Source organism: Schistocerca piceifrons, chromosome 11 (genome assembly GCF_021461385.2).
Source record: "Schistocerca piceifrons isolate TAMUIC-IGC-003096 chromosome 11, iqSchPice1.1, whole genome shotgun sequence".
NCBI classification, from domain to species: domain Eukaryota; kingdom Metazoa; phylum Arthropoda; class Insecta; order Orthoptera; family Acrididae; genus Schistocerca; species Schistocerca piceifrons.
The window spans coordinates 103550879-103577461 of record NC_060148.1 but is presented as its reverse complement, the minus strand read 5'-3'; the positions used below and the strand labels follow the sequence as shown (position 1 = coordinate 103577461).

General features: G+C 43.4%; 1 protein-coding gene across 1 annotated transcript in view; it reads right to left on the bottom strand.

Annotated features, from left to right (window-relative positions):
• The window catches only part of LOC124719755 (ankyrin repeat domain-containing protein 17-like), a 62148-nt gene that overhangs the window by 17591 nt on the left and 17974 nt on the right, over positions 1–26583 (bottom strand). Inside the window, exon 2 of the mRNA XM_047244955.1 lies at positions 6981–7557. Within this exon, the coding sequence (XP_047100911.1) occupies positions 6981–7546 (566 nt within the window). The 5' untranslated portion in view covers positions 7547–7557. The remainder of the gene's footprint in view (positions 1–6980; positions 7558–26583) is intronic.

The following is a 26583-nucleotide window of genomic DNA, read 5'->3' as shown; positions in this document are numbered from 1 at the left end:
TTTCTCTGTTAACTAAGTACGAAAGATCTTAAATATCATTTCAGCCACACGTAAGCACTTGTGTGTGGGTGCATGTTGAAATGACTTGGCATTGTGTTCGATGATTCAAACCTAGCAACTAATAGGATTGTTAACTAATTGCAATAATACATTACATATCCAAATATAGCAAAATGAGAATCTGAACTGTTGAGAAAAAGTATTTTGTTCCTTTACTGGGATCTGAATCAACCACCTCTCATTCTTTTCTAACCACAAATACATGTTAAACATCTGCTTAGTTTAGCTGTAGCAGGATGTGCCCATATATGAACTGGAAATAACCTAACGGAACATTCTGTGTAGGTTGGGAATCTATCCCCGTGTGCTGCATGCACCATCGTTGTTGACTGCACACAAGATGATGATGATTATCGAATTCTTTTTCGCCACTTGCTACGAGGTATGTGTTTTAACTTTTCAAGCAATCATTTAAAGTTTTGTGTGACAGACTTGAAATCGACACCACGTGTCATAGTTGACAAGACATGCAGAGGCGATAAAAATCAAAATTGCTTTTCTCCTCTGGTTTTATGTACACGACACAATGAAAATCTTTGCAGACAACCATGAATACAATGGATGCTAATAACTATGGACATATCCATGGGAAGAATTTCGTAACACAAAAGAGCTTCATTACACCAGATGTGTACTGTTACATTCTGAGGACTCACATTAGCCTTTGATTTTACGTTTTTTGTCAGGACCAAACATTTTTGTTTTATGAAGGTAAAGCCAAATAGTTCAAATGTCCATCCAACCATCCTGTTTTAGGTTTTCCTTTATTTTCTTAAACTAAGCAATGCAAATACTGTGACCATTCCTTTGAAATGGCTCTATTTCCTTTCTAACATTTGAGAGCTGTAGATTCTACTTTGTCTCTAATGGTCTTGCAGTCGATGGGATGTTTGACACTTAATTACTTCTTTCTTTCTTTCTTCCTCGACATTTCCTATTGAATTAAAGTGCCACATGATGGCTAATTGGTCACATTTCATGACATTTGGCAGTAATCGATTGAGCCATACTGGTAAACCACCACATCAAAACAAACCAACTGCAAATGAAAAAATTATTTCCTGACGTAATTTCTTTGACACACTTACCACATACACACACAAAATAATACAACAGAACAAATACATTTCCAGAATACAAAAGGACTCAAAAGCTGAAAACTTACAAACACACACTGACTACACCACACAGAAAAGAACCAGATGGTACACCATGACCTACACACATAAGCAGAGCCAAAATAAAAAAAAATACCACACCATAACACACACACACACACACACACACACACACACAAATGCGTACACAAACAGATCACAGATACTTCAATAATTACACTCGAAAATTTCGCAATAACATTCGATCTTTGGTAAAAACATTTGACAGTCGGCAATAGAAACCAAAACATTGCATTGAAACAATCTTTCAGTTCATAGTGCTGTGGAGTGTGGGAAAAAACTGCAAATTGGCATTCATAAGAAGAACAACACCAAAAATGCAATATGTAAGAAATTGTCCACACAACCTGTAAGTACAGTTCAAAACATTACTACTTAATAGGACATACCAACCACCAGAACTGTTTATAACCTATAGGCACAGTGACAAAAATGTAAATTAAATAGCTAACATATGTACATATTCCAGGCCACTGATAACGCCTTGCAGAAAATAAACTCGAAACGCGTATGGCACTAAAATTGTGTTTTATTCAGTTGCTGTCAGATGGTCCATAAGTAAAAATTATCAATATACTGTGATGCACAAAATACTTCATGCATCATTTTCGAAGGTTTAAACAACAATCCTTATGACCTTCAAGTGTACAATATTCAATAAGTCACTCCAAGAATATTTTATAGCTACAAATAAAAAACTATGATTGATAAATATACTTATTCCAACCTGCATGACAACACGTCAGACAAAAGTCTATGATATTATGCATGAATCTACTTGTTTCAGTTAAATTATGGGTGGTCCTTTTAGGCTACATGCATCAATGTAGTATGCTACATGAGGAAAAATGATGGACTTTCTTACGCACTTGCACGGTACATTTTTAGGCCTCCTTTTTCCACATGGAATTTATATGGAGGGATTATCTGTGCTACATAAGCTACATTTACTGAAGACAAGCCTCATCTTTGCCAAGATTGACGGTGTTAATAATAACATAAGAAATTATAATAATGAATGATCTCTTCAAAAAACTATTATAGTGGATAAACATGGCTGCTTAGTAGCTTAATACCACTTCAAAGTAAAAAATAAATTCCTTCTGAAATTATAATAAAGGGAAGCCACTTCAAGAATAACAATGGATGCATTCTCAAACAACAGTCACTGCCTATGGTTGACTACCTTATATATCAAATTCATCTCTTCTTTTAGTAAAATTATAAGCCTCTATCACAATAATAAAGAACTAGAAATTAATTAACGTTCCTTGACACAATGCCACACTACTGCAGTTATAAATGTGACAATGATCCCTGGAGAACATTCTGGAAGTTTGATTGATACTTGTCACTGAGTTTATTTTGTACGATCTAGTGTTGGTGTAACCTAAACTCTTACAAGATCACAGCAGCCCGGGTGGGAGAAAACACTTCCTGCAGAAATTTCTGTAGCCTACAATAATGCCAGTAGTGCAGCTGACAATTATGTGATTTTATTTCAGTGATTACAAAAACAACTCTAAAGTACACATTAGGTAGCTGAGGCAACTAGTGGCCACTGATATGGATTAACAAGGAAAAGAATGTTTTGTAAAGGCTGTAATGAACCTCCAGGGAAACGGAACACTCATCCAGTGAGGAGCATCCTTCGTTAACGGCAAAACAATGGCACTGCATTGAAAGTAGTTTGGTGGTCTATTAAAATTGCTCTACCTTCATTTGTTGAAGCTCTGTGTTCGAGTCACTGATCAGCCAAACACTTAACACGTATTAACAGACTCTCTTTGCCTCTGGTGACTTCTGTTGAACAACATAAGGTTCCACTTTCCTTCCTAATCTACAATAAAGCCGACACTCCTTCACTACCTGCTGGAGGAGAGTCGGTGTATGTTGGGCCATGACAGACGTCCGGCTAGTGGAAGCTCACCATTAACCTTTCTTGCACCAGAAATTTTATTTCATCCCTAGAACAATTGTCATGTAAAGTCACGGCACACTTATTTGAACTTGCAATGTTGAAAATGTTGGTGCTGAAATGGGAATCTAACCCAGATATCTCTTTCTGCCATCTTGAACACTTTTCGGACAATACAGTTCCATCATTTTGTTGGGTCCCCAACATTCCATAGTTATCCAGGTTTCAATGAAAGGGGAAGGTCTGGTTTTAAATACTGGTTGGGTACAAAAATTTTCGCTGTGTGATTTCAAGTTGTAGCATTTGCACTGCAAGTAATATGTGGAAAGCAATTATGATTGTTAGCATTTGTGCATGCAACGTCAACAATAACAATTGGTGCCAATTTTGACCCTGAAACAGGCAGAGAACTTTTTATCCTATCATTTCAGATTTATAAATTCCACTCCTAGTGGCTGGTGGAAAAGTATTTGACAGGTGTGTAGCCAGTGGTGATAGCATATACAGGGTTAAGAGTCCCAGTCAGCACAGAACTTTTCCTCGCATAATTTATAGTTCAGACATGAGCGTATCTCACTGGTAGTGAAATAAACTGACATTGTGTATCTATATGTGGCTAGAAAACAACATGATATATGCTGGGTTCGAAACGCAGCAGGGGAATACTTTGTTGTATAATCATTTCAGTTTCATCATCCCTCTAGCGGTGAAAAATTTCGATACATAAAATTATAACAGTTTATTGTGCTTCATTCACAATCCTTGCCCAAAACTTTTGAAAAAGTGCATATGATGTTACATGCGGTTAAAATGATAGTTAAGATCTGTAGTGACCGGATTGGAGTCCTGGATCCCAGTCCAATACAAAAGCATGTAGTTTGAAGCTGAATCTTGCTTTTTGAAATCTCATTTATTATAATTCATTTCAGTTTACAAGCACTGAGGACCGTCATCTCTGGTAAAGGGTTTTCTGATATTTACATTACTGTGGTATTGGTTTTCATATGGACGATAATAGACAAAGTGCAAGAAAGTTATGTGGCTGCATACAAACCAGGTGGAACGCAGTTCAGGAAATTTGGCTGCTTCTGAGCATGGTAACACACGCATATAAATTTGACAGGCACGACACTCGTCTGATTGTCAAACATTTCGTATTGTAATTAATGTGGTACTTTGATCATCAGACATCGTTCAAAGCCTGTCTTAAAACTGGTCTTTGAAAGGTACAGCTAATGAAATGGTTGACAGCGTGTTTCAAATTGAGCTGGAGAAGGAAATCAGTACAGCGGGCAGTAAGGCACGGTGAAACTCGTGATTTGACAACGGAAAGAGGCTGTGGTTGTGCAACAGTTACGTGTCATAACAGTATTACCACATTCATGTCAATTTCATTCATTAAATACGGTTGACAAGAATTTAAGTATTTTTCAAGTGAGCATCTTCACTTTGTAAGCACACATGAAACCATGGGGTAGTTAAAGTAAGCCGCGTCATTCCCCAGTGATGCAAAAACACACACTAATTGTGTGTGTGGGGGGGGGGGTGATGAGCAATGTTTGTGATTGATGATGTAAGCTGTGCTGTAAACTTGCTACTGAAATACAATTAAGTTTGTCCTCCACATACAGTAGGTATGAATGGTAAATTCCGTGAGAATCTGATGTCTATCTAGAAGGGCTGGCATGGGTACAAGGGGGAGTAGGATGAACATGGGATAGTGAGACATCCTCCCCAAAAAATGGGAAAACACTATCACTTCACTGTGTGAAGTGGACACTGTATGAAGTAAAAAATAATTCTGCTTACATGTGGTTTTATACATCTTATTTTAATTATTAAAATCATAGGTACCTGTGGTGTATAAAATTTGTGTGTAATACTATGTATAATTTTGAGAGGCTGGGAGGGGGGGCGTCAAGTGGAATCAGTGAAAGACAGAGGCAGTTCCAGAACCAAACATTGTATATGTGTCTGTAACTGACACCCAATAGTGTGGGAAGTATGAGGCAGTGAACTAGGTGAAGATCACGACAAGAATCTATTATACATCATCAAGAGAATTTTTAAAATGTACACAAAGATTACTGTTAGTAAAAAGATTCCCGTTAACAAAAATTTTTTCAAACATAAGAGCTTGAGTCATTTCCCACAGCGTGCATAACGAGTTTGGAATAATGTAATGTTTTAAATTTTTTTCAAGAATGTAAATAACAATTGTAATATGTTTATTGCTTAAACAATGAATTTTGATGTTAATCTTTATAGAATAAAAGAGAAAGACACTGAATGATTTACAACACTGGCTCTATGTTTATTACAATTGGTTCAGGGAATGCACAGTGTCATCTCGAACACAAGATTTCCAATATGTCAAATAGCACATAAAATACTACATAAGTATTAAAATCTAAATGGAAAATAAATGATCATTTATCAGTGTTAGTGGCTATTAGACTTGTATGAACATATGTAACTGTAAGATGGTGCAGAAAAATGGTAACTCTGGTCGCAGAGACACTTTAATGGTCACAGACTATCAGAGTTGGAACAGCAACAACAATGGATGGGATAGATAATATGATAAGGTGTGCCACAGGAGAATGGAAGCCTGTAGTGTTCACTGGGTGGCTATAGTAAAGCCATAGATCCACTGAAACACACACACACAGGGGTGGACACCTGTTCGTCGAATACACAGTAAGGCACGGTATTCTGTGTGTCACAGAAGGGAACTTATCCAAGCACTGCGTGAGCTTTATGTAATGCTGAGTACAGAGGCGAACAAAATGAGGTGGGAAGACTCAATTTTATGGGACCAGCTGGAACTGCTGGTAGGTCTGCCCTGTGATCCTGCGAGGTGGTCTCAGGCTGCAAGAGGTGTGAGCAGTCAGCCACTGGGGCACCGATGCTTACTTCACCTGGTTTTCTGAGCATCTTCCATACAAGCCCTCACAGCAGAGCATTCTTTTATATTATGTGCCTTTAGAGCAATTAACATCTTCCGTGTACTGTCTGGATTTGGAGAGAACTAAGAATTATCTTGGGATAGTTACTGGCATATGGCTTGCACGTGGAAAGAAAGTGAGAGACAACTACGCAAGAGCCAAAGCTGTAATACTAAGGTGTGAATAATGATTACTCTCCTTTACTACACGAAGAAAATTCCACAGGTCAACATCAGCAATATAAAATTGTAGATAAGTTGCCGCCCTCCTCTAATCATTCTGCAGTACACTAACTTTCTCGAGGTGTCGGCTGTAAGTGACTTACTCGGTCATCATCTTTATGCAGTGTGGCACTATTCAAAGGTGTCTCATTGTCATCAGCCACAGAGGCTATGGACAACTTTAGCGACTACTTTATGGGAACAGGCCTACAGCAACCAGTACAGGCTGCCGGTTGCAAACTACACCCGTCACTGTGTCGGAGCCTATGCTGGGCAATACAGCTTTGTGTCCACAGCAGTCTGGGTCATGCTCTATTCACACAGTGAGTGTACCCTCTGTCATGACAGTTGATGCTAAAACCTAAACAACCACTTTCTGTATACATGTAGTTTAATATAATGCCTACAAACTGGCTCTCTGATGATTTTTGTTAGCTACCATACCTGGTAATGAACACTGTTCAGTTTAGGGGTTCACTGAAACTGCTACACGAGGGTAATGATAGCATTGTGAGCTATCGTGAAATGACTGTCTATGATGGTGTATTTTACAGCAGACACACATCTACGAAAATGCAGTGGGAAACATTACACAGTTGGAAATACACACACCTAGAACCGAGAGACATGAATCAGTGGGTTGTCTCACACTTACCTGGTTTGTGGTGGTGGATCGTACAGCAACCGGCTCACTTCGATCAAGTCTTCCGGCTGCTTCCGCATGGCATCTGCCCACCCCTGAGTGGCCATCACCTCGAAGGGACAGGTCTTAATAAATTCGATGGCTGCTCGCCTGAGGTCACTGCAGGAGTGGCGGACTGCGAGGGTGGCTGCGGCCGCCGCGGTCTCCACGGTCAGCTGAGCGGCCACCTGCCGCTCGCACTCTGCCTTCAGCCCCGACGCCCCGTACTTATCCGCTGCAGTCAGCAGCTGGGGGGCCATGCCGGGCAGCTGGGGGGCCCGCAGGGTGTACAGGTAGGAGACCAGCTCCCTCAGCACCGGGCCACCGATGTCGGCAATCCTCACCACGCCAGTGCAGGCCTCGAGGGTGTCGTGGGCGAACATGGTCGCGAATACGGGGCTCCTGTCCGCCAGGACGGCCCTGTGCACCACCAGCCGAGTGTCACCTGCCTCGAGTATCACCATGGCGTCGTCCCCGGCGTCCAGGAGTGCACCCAGGTTGACAGCCACCGTCTCTGTGATGTCCTTAACTGCTTCCATTGCGGACGATTCTGAAACACGGCAACACGGAGCAGCCGTTTCAGCATACAGGTGACTGACGATACTTCTACGAGTGACAGCCACACCTGTCTCCAGCGACAGTTGATAAATACAGGGTGAGTCACCTAACGTTACCGCTGGATATATTTCGTAAACCACATCAAGTACTGACGAATCGATTCCACAGATCGAACGTGAGGAGAGGGGCTAGTGTAATTTGTTACTACAAACCATAAAAAAATGCACAGAAGTATGTTTTTTAACATAAACCTACATTTTTTTTAAATGGAACCCCGTTAGTTTTGTTAGCACATCTGAACATATAAAGAAATACGTAATCAGTGCTGTCTGTTGCATTCTAAAATGTTCATTACTTCCGGAGATATTGTAACCTAAAGTTGACGCTTGAGTACCACTCCTCCGCTGTTCGATCGTGTGTATCGGAGAGCACCGAATTACGTAGGGATCCAAAGGGAACGGTGATGGACCTTAGGTACAGAAGACACTGGAACAGCACATTACGTCCACATGCTAACACCTTTCTATTGGTCTTTTTCACTGACGCACATGTACATTACCATGAGGGGTGAGGTACACGTACACACGTGGTTTCCGTTTTCAATTACGGAGTGGAATAGTGTGTGTCCCGACATATCAGGCCAATAGATGTTCAATGTGGTGGCCATCATTTGCTGCACACAATTCCAATCTCTGGCGTAATGAATGTCGTACACGCCGCAGTACATCTGGTGTAATGTCGCCGCAGGCTGCCACAATACGTTGTTTCATATCCTCTGGGGTTGTAGGCACATCACGGTACACATTCGCCTTTAACGTACCCTACAGAAATAAGTCCAGAGGTGTAAGATCAGGAGAATGGGCTGGCCAACTTATGCGTCCTCCACGTCCTATGAAACGCCCGTCGAACACCCTGTCAAGGGTCAGCCTAGTGTTAATTGCGGAATGTGCAGGTGCACCATCATGCTGATACCACATACGTCGACGCGTTTCCAGTGGGACATTTTCGAGGAACGTTGGCAGATCATTCTGTAGAAAAGCGATGTATGTTACAGCTGTTTGGGCCCCTGCAATGAAGTGAGGACAATGTTTCAAGCGTCAACTTTAGGTTACAATATCTCCGGATGTAATTAACATTTTACAATGCAACAAACGGCACTGCATACTTCCGTGCATTTTTGTATGGTTTGTATTAAACAATTACACTAGCCCCTCTCCTCACGTTCGGTCTGTGGAATCTGTTCGTCAGTATTTGATGTGGTTTACGAAATATATCCAGCGGTAACGTTAGGTGACTCACCCTGTACAGTCCATCCTTAGTCGGTTCCAGCAGTATCACACCCTTTCTGTCCGACTGATGCCATTGGTGAATAACAGCAGATCTTTAATAATACATTTTTCAAGCTTTACCTTTTCTTTCAGCATATTTCATTTGGAGAACAAGCTCCAGAAGTGGCAAGGACATTATTTCTATCATTTTTTCTACAGTGCAATGTTATTTGGTGTGGAAGTGGTTTGAAATAGACGTCTACCAAAATACTAAATAGGCTGTACAGGACTATAGTATTACTCTATTCAACGAGATGTTCTCTTTACTTCTCCTGTTATTCAAGAAAACAACACTGTTTTATGACCTGAATCTGTATTATTCGTCATTTAACAAGCAGTCATGCATGAACCCTTGCAGGAGTTGCTTCACACAGCGGATGAAGCCTGTGTGTCGGGAGACTGACTCGTGCGTTCACAGTGAAAGATCGTGAAGTGGGTTCAGCCGAGTACATAGTTCAAATGTTCATCCACCAAAGTACAGTAGCGGACAGACACATTCAAGAAACAGTCAGTCAAGGGAATGTTTTTGTGAATTGTAATGTTTATTACTTGAAGGATTTTTCTTTTATGTTTGTACAGTTTTGTGTATGTTTTTAGTAGTGTGGATGCTGCGTGAATGTGGTATAAAGTAAATATGTAGATCATTGTTATAGTGACAAACGCCGTACGAAGTAACGTGAGAAATTTTTAATACACTGTGAATGAAGACGACGGGGAATTTTGTATTATAGTGTGTCAAGTATGTTTATGGTAAAGGGAAGCTAATTTCAGTGTAAATGAAAACAGTTAATAATGTAAAGTATAAATAAAGTACCAGAATGTTAAATATTTTGGAAAAAAGTACAGTTCGAGTGTGTTGTTTATTGATTTGTTAGTCATGAAAAAAGCGGGCTAACACAGGAGAATAATATTTTTTTTTTTGGCCTTAATGTAGACTGAGCAATCAGAACAGAGTATTCTTCACGCATCTCTTCTCTTGCAAACGGAGAATGCTTACACCAATCTAAGAAGTCAGAGCCCAACCTTTCAATGGTACGGTCGTGTGTAGTATGAGCTCCAAAGGAAGTAGTTGTTTGCCAGTTTCATGTCTACATGTGCTACATGTCTGAACAGTGCCTTACAGTGAAGGTAAATAAATTCATTCATAGCGGTATCAACGAGCAGCAATACGGCAGGGCAGCGCTGCCAACTTACACGACAAGCGGGGACCCTGAAACTGGGACGGCGGCAGACGGAGGACGTCTGACACTCAGTTTCAGCACGCCGAGGCTGCAGCATTCGACAAAAGAGAAGTTTGTTAGAACTGCTTTGTGTGTGTGTGTGTGTGTGTGTGTGTGTGTGTGTGTGTGTTTGTGTGTGGGCGCCCGAGCAACTAGCACACTTGAACAGAGAGGAGGAGTAGATCAGGCTGTTCCCGCTCGTCGGCTCCGTTGTGAGCCGCGGAGTGCTCCCTGCTCCAGGGAGCCGTGTCGCTCTCTGTGACCATTCAAGTGGGCCGGCACGCCGGCAAGCGTTTTGATGTGCCAGCTGCGTCTTACAAGATCGACAACCTCATACTCTTAGCTGCTACGATGTGGTGACATGCTAGACCAGGAAATACGATGTTCAGGAAATAAGGAAGAAACAACTGTTTTACAAGAAGTTGCATATTAAATTTATTGGGCCTCTGTAGCTCGACATTTTCTTTTCATTACAATGTCGGAAATATCAGGCGTCAAAGTGTTCGCAGCGTTAATGCGGAGGATGGACTACATTGTTGCATCCTGAAGAAACGATCGTTCCTTACTTTTTACTCTTTTCATTGCTGAGAAAAGCTGCTCACAACAATATGTAGATCCAAAAATGCAAATGATCTGAGGGGTACTGTTGTGAAGCTTGGGAAATGTTTTTTGCTGTAATGAACGATACCATCGTGACAAATCCAACGTGTTGTAGTACCTCTCTTTCAACAAAGTTGAATTTTGGAAATCAATAATCTCCAATTGAAGTGACGATGACAAATCATGGGGGAAACTGAAAAAGGAGTGCTGAACACCTTAAGTTCCATTTTCAAACTAGTGAGGTCTTGGAATCGTGTTTCAAACAACGTGATGAGCTGCTTTCACTTTGCTTGGTAATAGCCGAAAGTAGTACCTTCAGGTAGTTTTAAAGAAGCAAGACGATTGAAGAACGTTAAATGTCCACTACTCATCTGCCTTTCAAATAAACGTTACTTTTCCATGAACGCTTTGATCTGGTCGTGCATGTCAACGATTAGCTGCTCTTTGCCTTGCAATGACAGATTTAAATTATTCAGATGCATAGTTATGTCAGCTAGGAACGCCAGGTCTGACATCCATTTTATATCTTTCAGACAACGAATTTCTTCCCGTTTCATTTCGAGAAAAAGGGATATTTCCTCACGAAAGGCAAAGAAAACATCAAGAACTTTTCCCCGACTCAGCCAACGAACTGTACTGTGGTGAGGTATATCCTCATACTCCGCTTCAGTATCTTTTAGGAATCCTTTGATTTGGCCATGATTCATACCGTGACGCCGCACAAAATTCACACACTTCACGACATCTTTCATTACGCCACCTAGCTCTACTGTTTCAGCACATTGTGCCTCTTGGTGAATAAAACAATGAAGAGTCAAAATGTCTTTCCGAATTCGTCCCTGAGTTTATTTTTCAAACGAGAAGCAAAACCTTGGTGACGCCCGATCATTTTTGGTGCACCGTCTGTCGCTACAGAACGGAGCTTATCCCACGGCAAATTCATATTGTCCACTGATTCACAAACAGCTTCCAAAATGTCACGTCCTGTTGCGGTGCAATCGAGTGCTACCACATCCAAGAGTTCTTCAGTTACTTGCAGCTCCATGTCGACACCACGCACAAAGACTGCAAGCTGAGCACAGTCCGATATGTCGGTGCTTTCGTCCAGCGCTAGCGAAAATTCAACAAAGCTCTCCGCCTTTTTCCTGAGCTGTGTCTCTAAATCCGCTATCATGTCCAGGATTCGACGAGACATTGTTTGCTTCGACAGGCAAACCCCTTCAATTACCCATTCAATTGCCGGCAACTCCCTTGGAAACAGACATTCTGCAACTGATACCATGCACGATTTACCATGCACGATTTTGCGAGTGGTCTTACCAAAAACGGCTTGCCACTCGTCGCAATAATGTGAACGACCCTGTAGCTTGCTCGAATTTCAGATTCAGTAGTGTTTTCTCCGCATTCATTCACCTGAAAATTATAAACGCATTACAGAACACGAACTATGTTGCACGTTTTGATACCCTCCGTATTATGAAACCGTTTTTAAACTTAACGTCTCCTGGTAGGTCGTTCTTAAGCCTGGCCACCAGTTCTCTGCGTGCAACGCCTTCTACCTAATCGTAGTGCGCTGCGTGAAGACGTGTATAATGTCGTTGTATATTGTACCTCTTTGCAGAATTAAATACCTTAAATGACATACAACACACTGCGGCGACCATCCCTCTCAACGAATAGAAAGATATCCTCCAACAGAGGTACAGGGCTACCGCTTCTGTCATAGCTGTCATTGAACACGGATTATTGCGTCGGTTGCGACTGCATGCGGCCAGGGGGCAGTGAGTTCGCTTTCCCCCTCCACGCGGGCTCCGAGCTGCCGCAGTGAGCGCTCCGGAGCGCTCCGGCTCCCTGGAGCTCGGTTGGAACAGCCTGGAGTAGATGTTAAAGTAAAAGAGGAGGTTTTTGAGGATGTTTCTTTGTTATTTACGGACGGTGAAGTAGACTTTGCTTCAAGTACGTCAGTTGATGTAACTAGTGGAGACAATGAAGATCCTGAAAGTCACATTAAGCCGGCCAGAGTGGCCGAGCGGTTCTTGGCGCTACAGTCTGGATCCGCGCGACCGCTACGGTCGCAGGTTCGAATGCTGCCTCGGGCATCGATGTGTGTCATGTCCTTAGGTTAGTTAGGTTTAAGTAGTTCTAAGTTCTAGGGGACTGATGACCACAGCAGTTAAGTCCCATAGTGCTCAGAGCAATTTGAAAAAAAAGTCACATTACGCATGAAATCGGTAACAATCAATTGCGTGATGACAATATTGGTAGTGTTACGGAATCAAATGTGGATACCAAATTTGGAATAGTACCGAAGGAAAATGATAAACAGGGAACAGTAAAGCAGAAAATAGAACAAAGAAGATATGTTTGCAGCATTAATGGATTCTATGAAAGATGGACATACTAATTTGGCTGAAACAACTGATCAGAACATCAATGGAAAACTTGAAAAGCAGACTGCGGTTTTAAAAGATATGTGGGAAAATGATCTGAAGTCATTAGAAAGTAAAGTGGATGGCAAAATTTCTGAAGTTGAGAATAACTGCCAACAATCTACTAGAACTGTAGAAAGTGAATTAACAGATGGCTTGAAAAAAGTTGCTATTGGAAACAAAGGGCAGATGTGATAAAAGAAAGTGTGCAGAAACTAGGTCAAAATTACGGCGGTAGTGTGTGTGTGTGTGTGTGTGTGTGTGTGTGTGTGTGTGTGTTTTAAGATCACGAACTGTTAGGCAGTAAAATCAGTTCTGAATATGCCAAATGTATGACTGAAGTAAAAAGTGTGTCCGACTGAGTGGGTGTGACAGAAGAAAATGTTATTCAGCTAACTAACCAGGTAGAAGAGGTTGAAAATAAGTCGGGTGAGCATAGCAGTAGATTATGCCAAGTTGAAACTAACCTCAGACATGGAACTAACAGTAGTGGGTGTAGTTTTGTAGCAGCAGCATCTGAAATATCATATGTCGCTAACAGGCAGTTTTCACGTTTTGATTCAACAGAAAATGTACATCCAAAAGAATTTTGGAATGACTTCGAAGGAGTTCTACCTACTTTGTGGTCAGACAGACAAAAAACAGGGTTCATTACCTCTCAACTCTAGGAAGAGGCTAGAATTTGGGGGGTTATCGCTACTAAACAGTACGATACTCTAGATAAATTTAAAGAGGCGTTTTTTAAAGAATATTGGGGCAAGCAAAAACAAAAGGAGTTGCTAAATAGCTTCTGGGCTAGGGAAACGTTTAATCCCAGGAAGGAAAGCTTAAGAAAGTTTGCGTTAAAGTGGACGACAAACTTTTCATATTTAAACAACAAGGCCGAGACAGAAGAAATTGTTATGGGCCTGGAAGGTAAATTGCCCATGAATTGGCGAAACAAAATTATTGCAGCTCCTAGGGATGACGTTTATAAATTCATTGCTATTTGGAGAGAGTTGACAAGTTGTTCCATGAGGAGGAGCATGCAAATCGTAACATCAGACCACCAAATAATGCAGAACCGCGACAGAATGCAAACGTTAACAGAATTGGTGTGTACCCAGGAAACAGCAGGAGGTGGCGCTACCCAACAAATGATAGGCGAAATAATGGGGAGCAGGTGCACAATTATCGGCCGTATTCTCCGGTGCGAGAGGATGATGATGCGCCAAGGTGACAGCAAATGGTGGTAAACTTAAGAAATGGTACAGAATCCGTTAAACTAAATGCCGTCTGTGAAAGGGCTAGCGTTTACAAGATGGGAAGTAGTAATTTGAACCCTCTAGCAAAACCCTTTGTACGTGTTAGAACTAAACAGGCAGGGACTGTGAGTGAGGAGCAGAAGAAGGTAGTAACAACAGACGAAACGAGCTATATACACATCTGTACATTTAACCGAGGTCTAGGAGATTTTTTGGACAGACATAAAATAAGTACTGTATTGCAGACGAAACGGGTGATGAATTAGCGGAGAACGTCCTTAGCAACCAAGTTGAAGTCTAGTCATGTTCTGGGGAAGGAATAAGTACAGAAGCTGCAGAATTACAAGAGATTGGTGATGTCAGTATAGAAGAAATACTATTGTCTATAAATGACATTTGTGAGGCTATAAGGGAGAGGCAGGAAAATAGTGACCAAAATGGCGGTCAGCCAACTAATCGTGAAAGAGAGAGAGAGAGAGAGAGAGAGAGAGAGAGAGAGAGAGAGAGAGATTGGGGGGTGGGGAAGGAGAACACGGAGAATGGCGAAACGCCGGAAAAAATTTTTGAGCTGTCATTAGTGAACAGAATAAATAGTATGGGGGAGAAAAGTGATGTGGGTAATTCTGCAAAAATCTGTGTAATTTCTGGAAACAGGGAAGATTTCGATAGAAGAGAGGTTGTGAACGATTTTTTGGAGCAGGGTTCTGACACCAGCAATGAAGAGAAGGTGTTGAGTCAGCCAGTAATCAGTCTGCAAGTGTGTAACGAAGAAGTGCAGTGCTTGGCAGATAGTGGCAGTGATTTACGTGCTGTGGGTAAAAGTTTGTTAGGATCGTTGCCAAATAGAAATGAAGTTGTAACAATGCCAGTAACGGGGCTGCAGATAATTGTAGCTACAGGAAAAGTTAAAAAACCTGTTAAACAGGAAGTTCTGTTGCGATTAAAAATAAATGGTGTACTCCATGACTTCCTTATAATCCCTGATCTATGTATAAAAATGCCAATTGGCGTAGATTTCTTTAACCAGTACAAAGGGAGATTAAGTTTTAATGAAAATGTATTTTTTGAAAGTAATAGAAAATGACTGAACATTTAAACTAGTTGCCCATCCAGCGGAAATAGTAATTTTATTTCCTCAAAAATGTGAACGCACGTTTTCACAAACTCACTTTGGACTAAAAAAAAGGTAAAAAAAACAAATGTGCAGGACTGGTGGTGTTTACCCCCCCCCCCACACACACACACACACTTAGCGTTAAATGAATGTTGCTTTGGTTCTGTACAATTTTACTCCTTGTTTTCCACATGGCTAATTTGCGTAACAGAAAAAAATGATACGCATAGAAAATTCTTTCTATATCTACATCCATACTCCTCAAGCCACCTGCCTTGAGTACCTCTATCGGTTCTCCCTTCTATTCCAGTCTCGTATTGTTCGTGGAAAGAAGGATTGTCGGTATGCCTCTGTGTGGGCTCTAATCTCTCTGATTTTATCCTCACGGTCTCTTCGCGAGATATACGTAGGAGGGAGCAATATACTGTTTGACTCCTCGGTGAAGGTATGTTCTCGAAATTTTAACAAAAGCCCGTACCGAGCTACTGAGCGTCTCTCCTGCAGAGTCTTCCACTGCAGTTTATCTATCATCTCCGTAACGCTTTCGCGATTACTAAATGATCCTGTAACGAAGCGCGCTGCTCTCAGTTGGATCTTCTCTATCTCTTCTATCAACTATATCTGGTAAGATCCCACACCGCTGAGCAGTATTCAAGCACTACTGTAACCTACTTCCTTTATTTTTGCATTGCATTTCCTTAGGATTCTTCCAATGAATCTCAGTCTGGCATTTGCTTTACCGACGATCAACTTTATGTGATCATTCCATTTTAAATCACTCCTAATGCGTACTCCCAGATAATTTATGGAATTAACTGTTTCCAGTTGCTGACCTGCTATTTTGTAGCTAAATGATAAGGGATCTATCTTTCTATGTATTCACAGCACATTACACTTGTCAACATTGAGGTTCAATTGCCATTCCCTGCACCATGCGTCAATTCGCTGCAGATCCTCCTGCATTTCAGTACAATTTTCCATTGTTACAACCTCTCGATACACCACAGCATCATCTGCAAAAAGCCTCAGTGAACTTTCCAGGTCATTTATGTATACTGTGAACAGCAACGGTCCCATGCATGGCTGTCTTCACTTAGCCGCTGCAGCTAGGAAAGGCGGGTGACCTTGAACGAGGTTCGCCTGGCTGCCACCAGGGCACGAGGGATCGCGCTCTAGTTCTAACAGAGCGCGATCCGCTGAGAAAGCTTACTTCCGGCGCCGCCATTGCAGTTATCAGCGCGCTTACTTCCTGCCGCGACCATCTTATCAGTAGTTACGTCACTGCATATGAGGCAGCTGCACGTTATTCGACTCCAGGCAGCCGCACAGTACAGACAGCCATGCCGTACCGCAGGAGAAGATATGCAAGAAGATCAAGACTGCCTGTTTACCGGAGTGTGGATACATTTGATCTTACACCAAAGAATACAGCACAACAGCAACTATTGGAAGGGCCTGTTGTCTTTGTAGGGTGCACGATCAATTTTTCTTGTACTACTACAGAAGTAGTTGCTGGTAATTCTTGATTTACTGTAGCAATAATTAGAGGAGGTGATTCTGCGCTTGGAGGACTGGAGAGTGTCAGATCACTCGTTCTTCAACATCAGTTTATAACTTTGTACTCCAGCTCGTGTGACTTCCTTCATAGAGCCAAAGTCATGATATTTGAGGTGTTTGTTTATGTTCGACGCTGCCTTTTTCTCTACACTTGTACAATTAAAGCTTCAGTCTAGGATTGTGGTTACACCAAGACAAGCTGCATATGTATCTGAAACGCTGGAAGGTTTGCGAGGGAGTCAACTGACGGACTGTGAGTACTTTCATCATTTTGGTCTTACGTTTCTACTGTTCTGTAGTGTGAGTCATTGTACAGTCCAGACCTATTGTGGGAATGTGTGTAAGGTTTCCGACCAACAGATACAATAAAATGTTTATGAACCCCAAAAAAGGCACGCCATAAGATTATGTAAACGCAAACAACAACGTAACATACGAATCAGCTGAATTTTTTTCAACGAACCCCGCGGCAGAATAGAAGGACTCACCCATGAGAAACTCTTCACTTTCGATTGGAAAGCGCTTGGATTACTGCTAAGATGTTTGAATTCTTGTGGTAGCTTATTTAAAATAGGCGCAGCAGTACACTGCACTAGAAGCAAGGGAGTGCGATCCTGTAAAATTACTGATTCTTCCTACAGGAAACATTACGAGCTTTCCACAAATAACTTACTGTAACAGAAAACGAGTACTTCTGAACATTTTCATGTATGACATTGGTAGCACGTATTATCACAGTGGGTAACGCAAAGTTGTTCAATGCGCTAAAAGTTTCGCAAACCGTCGACTTTTACACGCATGTTCGGCACAAACTGTTCTCCTGGTTTTCTGACGACCGACTTTGTCTCTCGTGGTATTAATCGTGTTTCGACGTCTGAGCTCCTGGTTCGGTTCTCGCCTGAGTGGTTCGTGACTGCAGTCCAGAAACGACTGCCGCTTCGATCGCGTGGTCTGTACGGCCGGCAGAAACCTTTTTGTTCTAACTTAATCAGATTTTTACGTTTTGCACAAACTGCAACACCGTTACAGGTTTTCACGCTAATTAAGGCCGTATAAGCATGGTCTCTTCCGAATGTAGTTTTGACCAGAATGCGATTCCGGTAGCCGGTAGCTGGAGTCCAGAGTTTTTCTTTATCGCGCCTTTTGCGTTGCTCTGCAGATATTTCCATAGCAAGTTCCATACCGTGACAAATATTTCTTTATACCTAACCCAGAGGTGAAACAGCAACTTTCATAAATGCAGCTTTGAAACTTTTTAATGCAACGAAATATTTTCTTAAAACTTTTCGTCCCCTATTCCACTCCCTTAGGGGTTGAATTTCCAGAAACACTCAAACACGTATTTTTTTATTTTCTCACTGAGAAAGCAAACACTAGTTTTTGTAGTTCTAGCTCCAAAATTACCTTAATAGAGACATTTCTGAAAAATCCTTCATCCGAATTTCACCCCCTTAGGGTTGAAATTCCGCGCAATCTCCTTACACGCACCTCCTGGAGATTTCCAGTTTCGGTTTGGGCTGGGCGATGATGGGTCAGACGGGCAGGACATTCCCTTTTATGCAGAGAGGTTATTAATTAATAATCGTACAGTAATTTTTGCTCACGAACTGACCTGGTGACCGATCTCGAGTTATTTTCCGTCTAAGCTTATGGCCGATGCCGTTTATTTATTCCATACTTTTATCTTTCGTTACTGTGTAAAAGCAGTCGCACAGTAACAATTCGTTTACAAGTGTATCTGGATTTTTTCGTATTTTCATTATTCGTCTGAACATACGCGTTCCCAAAGTAACTGGGAAAATTAGGCGCACGCCTCATGTAAACATCCTAATTAAACGGAAGTCCAGCTCCGTTATACCTTGCGTAGTTACAGTTTAGCGCAAGCCGCACCTCGACACATGTTCAGTCATTCTGCGTATGTGTGGCACCTGGAGCAGAGAACAAGTTTTTCAAGCATTTCTCAAGAGAGCTTTCAGGGATTAACGATCTCTAAAACGTCGCTGCACTGCTGTTACGGTTTTCCGGCAGTGTCAGACGGCGTGCATCGCGTCAGCCCAGAGGGAGCGGCAGGGCAGCCGGCTGTGCTGGGGGCGGAGTGTGTGCGCAGCGCCGGTCAGCTGGCTCGCCAAAAGGAGTCAGGCATCGCGTACCGCTCACGGATCGGATCGGATTTATTTCAGCCACAGACGACACGAAAAGAATTTTCATCGACATGGACTTTTAGTAACTTCCAATTGGGGTAGAAAATTCGACGTTGGCTAGATAGATTTTATTTCTCATTTTATTATTTGTTATTATGCAGGAAAGCTCCCGAACCAGATACGCATGTTGAGTGCGACATCAGACAAGTAAAGGCAGCAGAATGGGCGTTCTGTTCCTACTTGTCTTTTTTTTTGTGGTTTTAGGGCGCAAAACTGCTATGGTCATTAGCGCCCGGTCCGGGACTTAAGAAACAGTAAAAAACCTAAAATAAAAACCAGCAGCAGTGGGAACGAAAGGCATAAAATTGGAGAAACTAAAAGCAGAAGGAAGGCTTAAAAATCCACTACAGAAAGGGGTTGGTTATCCCAAAAAAAAACTTCAAATGACTGACGTCATTTCACTGGCACGAATGAACTCTAGAACGCGATCGGCCGATCGCGTGTCATCTGCTAAAATTGACGATATATCAGGCGACAGCTGTAGACAGGCGCGTAACGGATTAAAATAGGGGCACTCAATTAAAAGGTGTCTTACCGTCCTCAGCTGAGAGCGTTACTTGATGCACTGTTTTTTTTTTTTACATCATCTTCACTCCCCTAACCTCCTCCCACACACACACACACACACACACACACACACACAAAATGCGACATTGTGGTTCATCTCATATCTGCTACACGTTGTCAATATTTATAAATTCTGCCGTCCGTTACCACTTTAACACACAGCATGTGACACAGCGTGTCCTACAGAGACTGGCATTCACGATTTGTGCAGCAGTTTCCGCAGTCCATGGTCTCGTGGTTAGTGTCCCAAGTTCGATTCCCGGCCGAGTCGGTGTTTTCCCTCTCTACGGGTCTCGGTGTTTGTTCAGCCACCATCATTGCCGGTCGGTTTCACCGCCGCGCAAACCGACAAATTCGACTGAAACAGGAGGTCTTTCTCCTACCGGCCGAGAAACCCCAAACGGGATCATCTCCCGGTCAGTTCACTTCATTTTTAGGGTTCCAGGCTAGGCGCAAATTGAGACGCATATAGCGCGTGTGGCGCGACGCAGCGCAGCGCGCGTTTTCCTAACTTCGGGGTCAAATGGGGCCGCGCAAACTGCGACGCGACGCGACTGGGACGCGACGCGACGCGACGCGACGCGCGCCTGCGCCAGGTCGCGCGGCGTTGTGGTTGAGGAACAGTATCTGGCGACGCGCGTCACGCGAGCACAGCGGGAGGGGGTGAGGGAGGGGGGGGGGGGGGGAAGGAGGAAGGCAGTCCTGCTCTGTGCTCACCCCGGCATGGCGCGTATGGGCAGTGGAAGTATTGGCCGTCCCAAAAATACAGCCTTATGGTAAACCGAATTTTATTAACACTGAGTAGTGTTTCGTCTTTCGCCGTTCAAGCGCTCCATCTATTTACGTTACTACATAATAGTTTTCAGTTGCAAATATCTCTACAGTTCTTTTGGTTTGTTTCTCCTTTTGTCAAGAACAATGGACAGTTCAGTAACTGGTGAGCCCTTAGCCAATGGCATTATTATCTTCTGCCTCCGTCATGTTTTCAGATCGTAAGAAGGGATAGACGATTCATCCTGAGGGTAGTGAATAAGGAACTAAGGAATAATTATAAAATCAAGTGATTTAGAAACGAGGCAGAAAATTAAAATAAGGGTATCTACTTGCTGCCTGTAATGCTGACGTATCTCTACGATCTGCTGCAAGAAGTCGAAAAGGCGTTATTTTCACAGGTATGACCTCTTTCTGCTTCTGATAAAACGTCGAAGATATGAAGTACGTAGCTTTGACTGTCGTTACTTGGATATAGGTGTAATAAGAGACATTATAGTATGTACCTGTCGACATTACATGTCCACTGCAAGCGAGAAACACTCGAAAAGCAGTCAGAAATAACAATGTTTCAATTGGCTCGCCAAGATGAGAAACAGCATTTCAATTGTTGCATGCACATTATTCCGCATTAATAAACTAATTATACAAATGGAAAAAAAATGGTCGGTATTATTACGAAAGTAGGAATATCCTAAAAGAGTGTGGTGCTTAGATATGTTTAATTTGTTGAAATGTACTGCTGACAAAGGGAGATCGACTTTCACGACAATGTTCTTGTAACTCCAGCTCACAAGGCACACATGGCCAGCTTCTGCATTCCTGTCGCGCGTATTATCCTCCGCTGCTGACAATCCACTGACCAGTGTATTGTGCGACAGATCAATTCTTTCTTTCTCTCAGTAACAACTATTTCATTCGCTATCACACAGTTTGGCCAGAGCAGTAGGTGAGTAACCAGCATCCGGCAGGTGCGTATTTACTCCGCCTGAAGGAACGCTCATCATTATTTTAATACTGCTCAGACAAGAGAAGAAATAAAATCCTTTGGTAAGTTTCCATTCCAGTCGCTCAGTGTTAGACACTATGGGTTACGGGCATTCGACCAAAACTCCAACAGAATTGGCAATTAATTTTTGTGTGAAACTTCCTGGCAGATTAAAACTGTGTGCCCGACCGAGACTCGAACTCGGGACCTTTGCCTTTCGTGGTCAAGTGCTCTGCGCACACTCCGCTGCAGAGTGAAAATCTTATTCTGGAAACATCCGCCAGGCTGTGGCTAAGCCATGTCTCCGCTATATCCTTTCTTTCGGGAGTGCTAGTTCTGCAACGTTCGCAGGAGAGCTTCTGTAAAGTTTGGAAGGTAGGAGACGAGGTACTGGCAGAAGTAAAGCTGTGAGTGCCGGGCGTGAGTCGTGCTTCGGTAGCTCTGATGGTAGAACACTTGCCCGCGAAAGGCAAAGGTCCCGAGTTCGAGTCTCGGTCGGGCACACAGTTGTAATCTGCCAGGACGTTTCAAAAATTCAACATATTGGCTAAATTTCAAACGCAACAACACATGGTGTAACCAAACGCAAAATCATAGCGACCCGTATTTTTCATTGCAGACTTTTCGAAGTTTGCGTAGCGTCTTACTATAATGTGTATACCGCAATAAGTATGACAATTAGCGAGATGATGGGCACTTGGCCACGAAGCTGCCATATAACGCTACAAGCAAGTAAAAAATGAAATATTTTTACTGAGTAGTTTCTGTAAAATCGTTTGAGAAAGATTACAGTGTGCGCGCGCTTCGTTTCTGTCAGCGGAGAGCGCCGTCAGCCGGCGCGTGCAAAACACGTGCACGCGTCTCGACCTGCGTTGGACACGCGCGCCACGCGTGATTCGTGCGCGTCGCGCTGTAGCGTCGTGTCGCGCCTCAGTCTGCGCCTAGGCCTAAGACGGCCCTTCCTCAGCACCGGGTGGGCTGTCACCAGCGGCACTCTGGTGGGAGTGCCGTGGACTCAGTGGCGGCAGGAACGCACTGCGGATGCGTGGAGCAGCAAAGAGGACGCTGACCGCCAATCGACGAACCGCACTCACCACAAAACCGTACAATTTGTGTTGTCAAAGTACGCCTGCATGTCAACAATTACATTATTTATACGATCTGAAGGAAACTGTTGTTCCGCCCGTAAACCGTAAATTTTAAGTGGTCCCAGTGTTTCCTGTTACGAATGTACCGGTATACTCTCATCTGCATAATTGTTAATTCGTTACATCGCCCTTTACCCGTAGCAATCAAATCTAAACATGAAGTACTAAATAATATTGCGATGCATAATGTAGCAGGAATGAGTTACCACCTGCACTTTACGGTGTGTGGTGGAGGGTATTTCGTGCACCGAGGTCATTCTACTCTGCGCCTCGCTGGCTTCCCGCCCACCCCCGCCGACCATCACCAGCGTGGCCGCGTGACGTCACCTCCCGCCGCTGCCGACCCTGAACTGGCGACACGCACTTATCTGCACCCACCGCGCGGACGCCCGCTTCCTGCCGACAAACCGCAGTGCCGCAGTGCAAGCGTGTCTCCTCGACGCTATCAGGTTCAAAAAATGGTTCTGAGCACTATGGGACTTAACATCTATGGTCATCAGTCCCCTAGAACTTAGAACTACTTAAACCTAACTAACCTAAGGACATCACACAACACCCAGCCATCACGAGGCAAGAAAATCCCTGACCCCGCCGGGAATCGAACCCGGGAACCCGGGCGTGGGAAGCGAGAACGCTACCGCACGACCACGAGATGCGGGCGACGCTATCAGGCCTGCAGCGAAATAAGCGAGACGAGAAAATTCGAGAAACTGCAGCCTACACACGGGCTTACCGACGATGCCGCCAGCCACGTACCACTCGCGAGCGGCACAGCCAAGGCGGATGGGAGCAGTCAGTGGTACCAGAGTACCCTCTGCCACACACTGCCACGCGGCTTGCCGGCACGTACATACAGACTTAGGTGTTGGACTTGCAAGTTTGCTGAAACTCCTACAGCGGCATGAGGTACAGTGCAGAGGTCTCACAAGTCACAACCAGTATACACCCCACCCCACGCCCGATTCTGTCAAGACTACAACTCGCACTTGTACTACACGTGTAATCGATTACTTTACAAATGCGCCACTGTCTCGAATATTTGACGTTATGCATGGAAGCGAGAGAAACTTTTGAGAAGGTTTGAGATAATGTTCAAACTTTGTTGCAAGTTGCCAAGTGCTGTCATTCCCAGACGATGGAGGAACGTATCGTGGGTTATTTGGGCTCCACGAGATGCGATGGCAATCTCCGTATCTGTCTAGTTCAGCGTAATACTTGTCTCGCTGTAAGAGGGCTTTAAACACAAATTTATACCTCTTAGCGAGCAGCTTACGACATAACTTTTAAATTCGCCCGATAACAGCGTGAAATACTGAGAATAAAATTTTTGTTGCCTGCAGAAGTCGTTTGAGGCGGCTTAGTTAACGCCATAGGTTCACCTATGTGATATTTGTAAGAGGCTTGTACAGACGACGTGGGCCACTTCTAGTTTGATGTAGGCTTGTCGATATAAACGAATTTTATTTAGTCAAGACGGAGTCCGAAGTATCCTACTTACTTCACCAGAGTACTTTCAGTCACAGTTTCACTTCTAAACATGGAATAAAATTTCCAGAGTGAAATTTTCGCTCTGCAGCGGAGTGTGCACTGATATTGAACTTCTTGGAAGATTAAAACTGGGTGCCCGACCGAGGCTCGAACTCCCGACCTTTGCCTTTCGCGAGCAAGTGCTCTACCACTTTTTTTTTTTGCATTTTGTTCGTTGTTGATCGTTGTGTACGTCACTACGTCACATGACATTCGGTCAGGTTCGTTTGTTGATCCTTGGACTCAGTTTTTTTATTGCAGAGGCCAAACAGCCCTCTGGCCGAACACGCTGAGCTACCGTGCCGGCTTACCTGAGCTACCGAAGCACAACTCAAAACACCTCCTCATAGCTCTACTTCCGCAGCAGAGCACTTGCCCGCGAAAGGCAAATGACCCGAGTTCTGGACTCTCGGACCGGCACACAGTTTTAATCTGCCAGGAAGTTGCGTGCAATAAAATTTGTTTCGCGAGAGGCCGTGTCTGAGGGAACAAGTAATTTTCTTTCATTTCTATTCTGTCACTTAGTAGCAAGCTGAGTTTATTGTACCTAAATGAGTTGTGAAATGCATGTTGCCGCCTTTTCAGATCACTACAACGAAAAAATTTTTTTGTTTTGAGATTAAACTGAGTACATACTGTCAATTATAACAGCTGTCTGTACTTTGCCGCTATTTATACTGAATTCAACTATTAGTACCGGCAATAGTTGCAACATTTTTTGCGAACAAATGTTGCACTCTTCAGACAGCACGGGGCGATTGCGCGTCGTCCCCGCCTGCTGCTGCGCCCACACGCACACTCGCCCGCCCTGCCGTGGGAAAGCGACTGAGCGCCGCCTCGCTGTCCCACAAGCGGCGGGGCGGGGCGGGGCGGGGCAGCGGCTCTCAGGTCACGTGACCCCCCCCCTCCGCCGCCAGCCACGAAAGCCGCAAGCCACCACCTTGGCGCTTCGTGCAGTGTTTCATTCCCCTTTCCGAGAAGCGAGCACACGCAACGCTTACTGCGACAGAACGCTGCCTAACGAATAAACAACTCCGTCGCTCGCTTCTCCGTACGTCATCGCCTGTATTTTCAGTAGTTATTTTGATTTCAGTCTTAACCGAGAAGCTCATAGGTCACAAGTACATAACGTAATTAATTCGCATGATCTGGCCATTCATCTTATAGCGTTTCAGTTGACTGCCTGCTGCCCTGGTGTCCATGCAAGAGCTTAAAATTTTCTGTCTGCTCCTATGTACTGCGCAAAGTACGACGGTCTAAATGTTTATTTTGCAGCAGCAGTTTTTGCAGTAAGCGGTAGTAATTTTTAACAGTTCGTAATAAGAGGGTGTCATCTGTGCTGTGATTGGCTGAGGCAGAACACACTGAGCAGTCGTCGTATCCGGTTTCATACTATCAGCGCTTTGGTGCCACATTTGCTCACTTTGTATTGAAACTTACGTCCAAAGCAAAAAAGTCCACCGAACACTCGATATACCTGCGCAATTTCTTACAATACAACGGCGCAAAATAACCGAATACCATAACGTCATCCCCGTAAGCTGCAGTTACTTTAGGGTCAAATACCAAGTTTAATTTCCGCCGCTTCAGTGTAAGGCCAACACTGTGGATCACCGCACAAAACATTTGACGTTATAGTAGTTTTGTATACTCCTGTCTGAAAAATTTCGTTCCAGAAAAGCCAAGTTTATAAACTTTTGCATCAACTGGAAACACTGTACTATTCGTCATGTAAAGACTAGGTATTGCATCTCATACTGTGAGAACAGAGCCTACCACACCAATTACTACACTTTTTTAAAGACCTTCCCAGTGACCTCTGCTCGTGTTGAGACAGTATTTGACTGCCGTGTCCTCTACAGAGTCCTGACTACTGGACCGACGTAAGGGGTCGTGGGTTCCCTCCCAGCAGTTGCTTTCCTGCTCAGAAATCCGCGCCCCGCCGTGGTGTGTCAGAACGTGGCGGTATCTGCTGGACCGCGGCCACACAGGACGGGTCTGGGAATTATTTTTGCATTCTTCATTATTATTCACTATCGTTGTTGGTTCGAGTATTTAGCTTTGCTGCCACTCGTTCTCGGCCGACGATAAACTGCTACAAAGATAATAAACATCAAATAAAAATTTGATTAATAAAAAGATAAAAAATCAGCTCCTTATTCTCATATCAAGTAGACAGACTTTCACCCCAATTAATTCTGAGACGACAGGTAAGACTGCGTACTTCCGCAGGTGATGTACATCGAAGATACCCCTAAAATATAGATACGCTTCTCGTCCAATTTCGCATCAAGAACTTACTTACATTTCACCATGCAATATGC